General features: G+C 55.0%; 1 protein-coding gene across 1 annotated transcript in view; it reads right to left on the reverse strand.

Annotated features, from left to right (window-relative positions):
• Nucleotides 1-700, reverse strand: part of LOC141047281 (uncharacterized) — a 224,675-nt gene extending 223,975 nt beyond the window's left edge. The window contains exon 1 of the mRNA XM_073542309.1: nucleotides 504-700. Coding sequence (XP_073398410.1) covers nucleotides 504-533 — 30 coding nt within the window. The 5' untranslated portion in view covers nucleotides 534-700. The remainder of the gene's footprint in view (nucleotides 1-503) is intronic.
• Between the last annotated feature and the right edge of the window lie 5,919 nt (nucleotides 701-6,619).

The raw sequence follows: 6,619 nt of genomic DNA on the forward strand, positions 1-6,619 counted from the left end.
CAATTCTGGTATGCATGGCCCCCTCTCCCCCCAATCCAGGTATGCATGGTCCCCTCATCCCCCCCAATCCAGGTATGCATGGTCCCCTCACCCCCAATCCTGGTATGCATGGTCCCCTCATCCCCCCAATCCTGGTATGCATGGTACCCCTCATCCCCCAATCCTGGTATGCATGGTCACCTCACCCCCCAATCCTGGTATGCATGGTCACCTCACCCCCCAATCCTGGTATGCATGGTCCCCTCACCCCCAATCCTGGTATGCATGGTACTCCCTCATCCCTATCCTGGTATGCATGGTCCCCTCACCCCCAATCCTGGTATGCATGGTCCCCCCTCATCCCTATCGTAGGATGTATGGCCCCCTCATCCCCAATCCTTGTATACATGGCACCCCTCGCCCCCCTATCCTGGTATGCATGGTACCCCTCATCTCCCAATCCTGGTATGCATGGCCCTCTCATCCCTATTCTGGTATATATGGTCCTGTCACGCCGTGCTCACCTGGGGGCGGGACCTCGGTCCCGACGTCATCTCTTCCGGAGCTGCGGTCACTCCGGGGGTCCCGTAGGGTGCGCACGCGCAGATCTCGTCCCCGGGCCTCCTCCTACATGTCACGTTTGCGCTTGCGCGCTCCTGTCAGTGCTGTATAGGGCTCGGTCCTCTCTATGGTAATGGAGGACCTGACCCGGAACCTGTAGTGGTCATGTGCTTTCTGGCTAGGTCCTGACCCGGAACCAGTAGTAGTCATGTGCTATATCAGACGACCTCCCCCTAGGGGAGGTGCCTGATTATTGTTGTGCTCCTGGCTTGGTCTGCCGTGTCCCTGCCTGGCTGTGCGCTGTACTCAGGTCCTCTGCCTTGCACTCTGTTGTGCCTCTTGGCACACGCTCTGAATCTGCACTCTGCTTTGTACTTGGTTGTGCCTCCTGGCACACGCTCTGACCCTGTGTTCTGTCTCGTACTCGGTTGTGCCTCCTGGCACACGCTCTGACCCTGTGTTCTGTCTCGTACTCGGTTGTGCCTCCTGGCACATGCTCTGACACTGTACTCTGTCTCATACTCTGTTGTGCCTCCTGGCACACGCTCTTACCCTGTACTCTGTCTTATACTCAGTCGTGCCTCCTGGCACACACTCTGATTCCGTGCTCTGTCTTATACTCAGTTGTGCCTCCAGGCACACACTCTGATCCTGTACTCAGTCTCTTACTCTGTTACACCTCCTGGCACACCTGCTGCCTGACTCAGTGCTCTGACGTGCTCCTTGCACGCTTCCTGCTTCACTCACACCCGGACGAACGAAGTCTCTGTATACCACGTGTTCCCGTGTCCACACTTTACACGTTCCTGCAGACACTCTCACCCACTCGTGTCTCCTGTGAGCCGGCCGCCTGGTGCCAGCAGTCGTGGTGCCTCACCCCCTGGGGCTTGCTCCTGACACTCCCTGTATAGGGGGTGGTCTTCACTAGGTCAGCTCGCCCTGGGAAGGTTGGTGTCACGACCCAGAGGGTCCACTCCAGGAGTCGTCACAGTATAATCAGGCCATGGACCCCGCTGGTGCCACCACCTCCATCCAAAAGGAACTGGTGTTCCTACGGGAGAGTCAGACCAGGATTATGGTCTTTTTGAAATCCATGGAGTCTCGTTTGTCGGCCATACAATCCGTTTCTGCCCAGTCCTCGGCCCCGCACCCGATACCGCGCCTCGGCAAGCCACCCCGATATAGCGGGGACCCTAAGTTTTGTCGAGGATTTCTGAACCAATGCCGGTTACATTTTGAGCTTTTGCCGCAGCACTATCCCACTGAGCGCGCCCAAATTGCCTTTATTGTTTCACACTTAGAGGGGGAGGCATTAGCATGGGTGAACCCCCTCTGGGAGCGCAATGACCCACTCGTCTCTCGGCTTTCCACCTTTTTGGACACCTTCCGCAAGGTGTTCGACGAGCCGGGTCGGCTGGCCTCTATCACCGAGTCCCTCTTTAACCTCCATCAGGGTACGCTACCGGTAGGACAGTATGCCATCCGTTTTCGTACCTTGGCCTCCGAACTCGGTTGGAACAACGAGGCTCTCGTAGGGATCTTTTGGCGTGGCCTGTCCAGTCGGATCAAAGACGTACTGGCAGGTCGGGATACTCCCACCTCTTTAGAGGATCTGATCTCACTGGCGACACGCATCGACCTGCGGTTTCAGGAACGTGCCCGTGAATTAGCCAGAGAGAGGAGCTCCTCTCCCCTCCTCCGTTCCTGCTCCAAGAAGCCGGGAAACTTCTCCGCCTAGGGTTGATAGGAGAGGCCTCTCTAGGTGTACGTGATTCCTCTCCTCCCCTGCTCGTGTCCGTATTATTGAATCTCGGTGCCAAGCGTTATTCTGAGGAGGCTTTCCTGGATTCTGGCGCGGAGGGGAATTTTATCACACTCGAGGCGGTTAAAAAATACCGGATTCCTGTCAGATCCCTGGAGATTCCTCGGTCGATTGTTTCGGTCAATGGTACGTCCGTGCTGGAGTCCGTTACCCAGGCCACCGAAGAGATCGAGCTGCAGATCGGAGCCCTGCACCTGGAGAAGATCTCCTTCCTCGTCTTGTCCACCATGTCTCACGCACTTCTTCTAGGCCTCCCTTGGCTACGGACTCATGAGCCAACCCTGGACTGGCGGTCGGGCGAGATACTCCGGTGGGGACCGTTCTGTCAGGAGAAGTGCCTGTTGCCCGTCCGTCTGATGAACTCTGCCGGTCCATCCCCGGCACCTACAGGTCTGCCGTCGGCTTACTGGTCCTTTGCAGATGTTTTCGACAAGAAGGAGGCCGAGACTCTGCCCCCCCATCGGCCATATGACTGTCCGATTGACCTCATTCCTGGTTCTACGCCACCCAGGGGTAGGATATACCCGCTATCCCCTGCTGAGACCCAAGCTATGTCTGACTATATCCAGGAGAACCTTGCTAGAGGTTTCATCCATAAGTCCTCCTCGCCCGCGGGAGCGGGATTTTTCTTTGTAAAAAAGAAGGACGGCTCCCTCCGTCCTTGCATAGACTACCGAGGCCTGAACAATATCACGGTCAAGAACAAGTACCCATTGCCATTGATCCCGGAGCTCTTTGACCGACTTAGAGGAGCTCGAATTTTCACCAAACTGGATCTTCGTGGGGCCTACAACTTGATCCGCATTCGTTCCGGGGATGAGTGGAAGACCGCCTTTAACACCAGAGACGGTCACTACGAGTACTTGGTCATGCCCTTCGGCCTCTGCAATGCCCCAGCGGTTTTCCAGGAGTTCGTGAATGACGTCTTCCGGGATATGCTGTACTCCTGCGTGGTAGTCTATCTGGATGACATCCTCGTTTTTTCTCCAGACCTCTCCGCCCACAGAAAGAACGTGCGTCAAGTCCTCCAGCGCCTGAGGGAGAACTGCCTTTATGCCAAGCTCGAGAAATGTGCCTTCGAGCAAACGTCCCTGCCATTCTTGGGGTACATTATCTCAGAATCAGGTCTATGCATGGATCCGGCAAAAGTGTCCGCCGTCCTCGATTGGCCACAGCCCCATGGGGTGAAGGCAATCCAACGCTTCCTTGGTTTTGCGAACTACTACCGACAGTTCGTTCCTCATTTTTCCTCGTTGGTTCGCCCCATCTCGTCCCTTATCTGCAAGGGAGCTAACCCAAAGGCTTGGCCCTCTGAGGCTGAAGAGGCCTTCCAGTCGTTGAAACAAGCCTTCGCCGCTGCTCCGGCGCTTCACCGACCTGAGGTTAGTAGACCTTTCACTCTCGAGGTAGACGCATCCTCTACTGGGGCTGGCGCAGTCCTTCTGCAGAAATCCTCTTCTGGACGTTTTGTCACCTGTGGCTTCTTTTCTAAAGTATTTTCCTCCACTGAGCAGAACTACTCCATTGGCGACAAAGAGCTATTGGCCATTAAGTTGGCCTTGGAGGAGTGGAGGTACTTACTGGAGGGTGCCATACATCCATTCAAGATCTTCACAGACCATAAGAACCTGGCGTACATCCAGTCCGCACAGAGGCTCAATCCTCGGCAAGCCAGGTGGTCCCTATTCTTCGCCCGCTTTGACTTTGAGCTACATTTTTGGCCCGGCGATAAGAACGTTAGAGCGGATGCGTTGTCAAGATCATTCCTGTCATCTGATGCAGAGGAAGAACCCTCTCATATCATTGATTTATCCAAAGTAATTACTGTGGCTCCTGTCAAGTTAACCACGTTACCTCCGGGAAGAACCTTTGTGGCTGAGAATAACCGAAAACGAGTGCTAAATTGGGGACATTCGTCCAAGATTGCCGGCCACGTTGGTGTCAAAAAGACTTTGGACTTAATCTCTCGCCATTATTGATGGCCTTCACTCTCCCAGGATGTTAAAGACTTTGTAGCATCTTGCCCGTCCTGTGCCCAGAACAAGATACCCAGACAACCACCCTCCGGTCTTCTGTTCCCGCTTCCCATTCCGTCGGCTCCATGGCAGCACATAGCCATGGATTTCATTACTGATCTGCCTTGTTCTTCCGGTTGTACTGTGGTCTTGGTGGTTGTAGACCGATTTTCAAAGATGGCTCACTTCATTCCTCTTCCCGGACTACCCTCTGCTCCTGACTTGGCGAAGATCTTCATTTCCCATATCTTCAGGATTCACGGCTTCCCCCAGCACATCGTGTCGGATAGAGGGGTCCAATTCACCTCCCGGTTCTGGAGAGCTCTATGCGGACTCATGAAAGTGTCATTGGATTTCTCTTCCGCCTATCACCCCCAAACCAATGGGCAGGTGGAACGTACCAACCAGATCCTTACATCCTATCTCCGGCATTTTTCTAATGCTCATCAGAATGACTGGGTCGGTCTACTTCCTTGGGCTGAGTTCGCCTACAATAATCACTCCAGTGAATCGTCTACCAAGTCTCCTTTCTTCATCGTCTTTGGACAGCATCTCAATGTGCCTCTACCGGTACTTCCTGTCTCGGGGGTACCTGCTGCCGATTCTCAGTCTGTGGAGTTCTCCAGGGTATGGCAGGAGACCAAAACCGCTCTCGAGAAAGCACGGGACAGAATGAAATTACACGCTGACAAGAGGCGCCTGGACGTTCCTCCATTTCTCCCTGGTGACAAGGTGTGGCTCTCCACCAAATACGTCCGCCTTAAGGTACCATCTTACAAACTGGGTCCCCGTTACATTGGTCCTTTTGAGGTCCTCAGGCGGATTAATGATGTTGCTTACAAATTGAAGCTGCCTCCTTCACTCCGTATTCCCAATTCCTTCCATGTGTCTCTCCTAAAACCTGTGGTTCTTAACCGATTTCATCCTTCTCCAGGCCACACACCCCAGCCTGTTGGCTTGGGGGATGAGTTTGAGGTGAATGACATTTTGGCCATGAAGAAGGTAAGAGGAAGAACCATGTTCCTGGTCGATTGGAAGGGTTTTGGCCCCGAGGAGAGGTCATGGGAACCCAGGGAGAATATCCACGCACCCCAGATTTTGTCTAAGTTCCTCTCCAGTTTTAGAAAGAGGGGGCGTAAAGGGGGGGTACTGTCACGCCGTGCTCACCTGGGGGCGGGACCTCGGTCCCGACGTCATCTCTTCCGGAGCTGCGGTCACTCCGAGGGTCCAGTAGGGTGGGCACGCGCAGCTCTCGTCCCCGGGCCTCCTCCTACATGTCACGTTTGCGCTTGCGCGCTCCTGTCAGTGCTGTATAGGGCTCGGTCCTCTCTATGGTAATGGAGGACCTGACCCGGAACCTGTAGTGGTCATGTGCTTTCTGGCTAGGTCCTGACCCGGAACCAGTAGTAGTCATGTGCTATATCAGACGACCTCCCCCTAGGGGAGGTGCCTGATTATTGTTGTGCTCCTGGCTTGGTCTGCCGTGTCCCTGCCTGGCTGTGCGCTGTAGTCAGGTCCTCTGCCTTGCACTCTGTTGTGCCTCTTGGCACACGCTCTGAATCTGCACTCTGCTTTGTACTTGGTTGTGCCTCCTGGCACACGCTCTGACCCTGTGTTCTGTCTCGTACTCGGTTGTGCCTCCTGGCACACGCTCTGACCCTGTGTTCTGTCTCGTACTCGGTTGTGCCTCCTGGCACATGCTCTGACACTGTACTCTGTCTCATACTCGGTTGTGCCTCCTGGCACACGCTCTTACCCTGTACTCTGTCTTATACTCAGTCGTGCCTCCTGGCACACACTCTGATTCCGTGCTCTGTCTTATACTCAGTTGTGCCTCCAGGCACACACTCTGATCCTGTACTCAGTCTCTTACTCTGTTACACCTCCTGGCACACCTGCTGCCTGACTCAGTGCTCTGACGTGCTCCTTGCACGCTTCCTGCTTCACTCACACCCGGACGAACGAAGTCTCTGTATACCACGTGTTCCCGTGTCCACACTTTACACGTTCCTGCAGACACTCTCACCCACTCGTGTCTCCTGTGAGCCGGCCGCCTGGTGCCAGCAGTCGTGGTGCCTCACCCCCTGGGGCTTGCTCCTGACACTCCCTGTATAGGGGGTGGTCTTCACTAGGTCAGCTCGCCCTGGGAAGGTTGGTGTCACGACCCAGAGGGTCCACTCCAGGAGTCGTCAAAGGTCCCCTCACTCCCCCCAATCCAGGTATGCATGGCACCCCATTCCTC

This window comes from Dendrobates tinctorius, unplaced genomic scaffold (assembly GCF_039654945.1).
Source record: "Dendrobates tinctorius isolate UK_male_01 unplaced genomic scaffold, ASM3965494v1 ptg000126l, whole genome shotgun sequence".
NCBI classification, from domain to species: domain Eukaryota; kingdom Metazoa; phylum Chordata; class Amphibia; order Anura; family Dendrobatidae; genus Dendrobates; species Dendrobates tinctorius.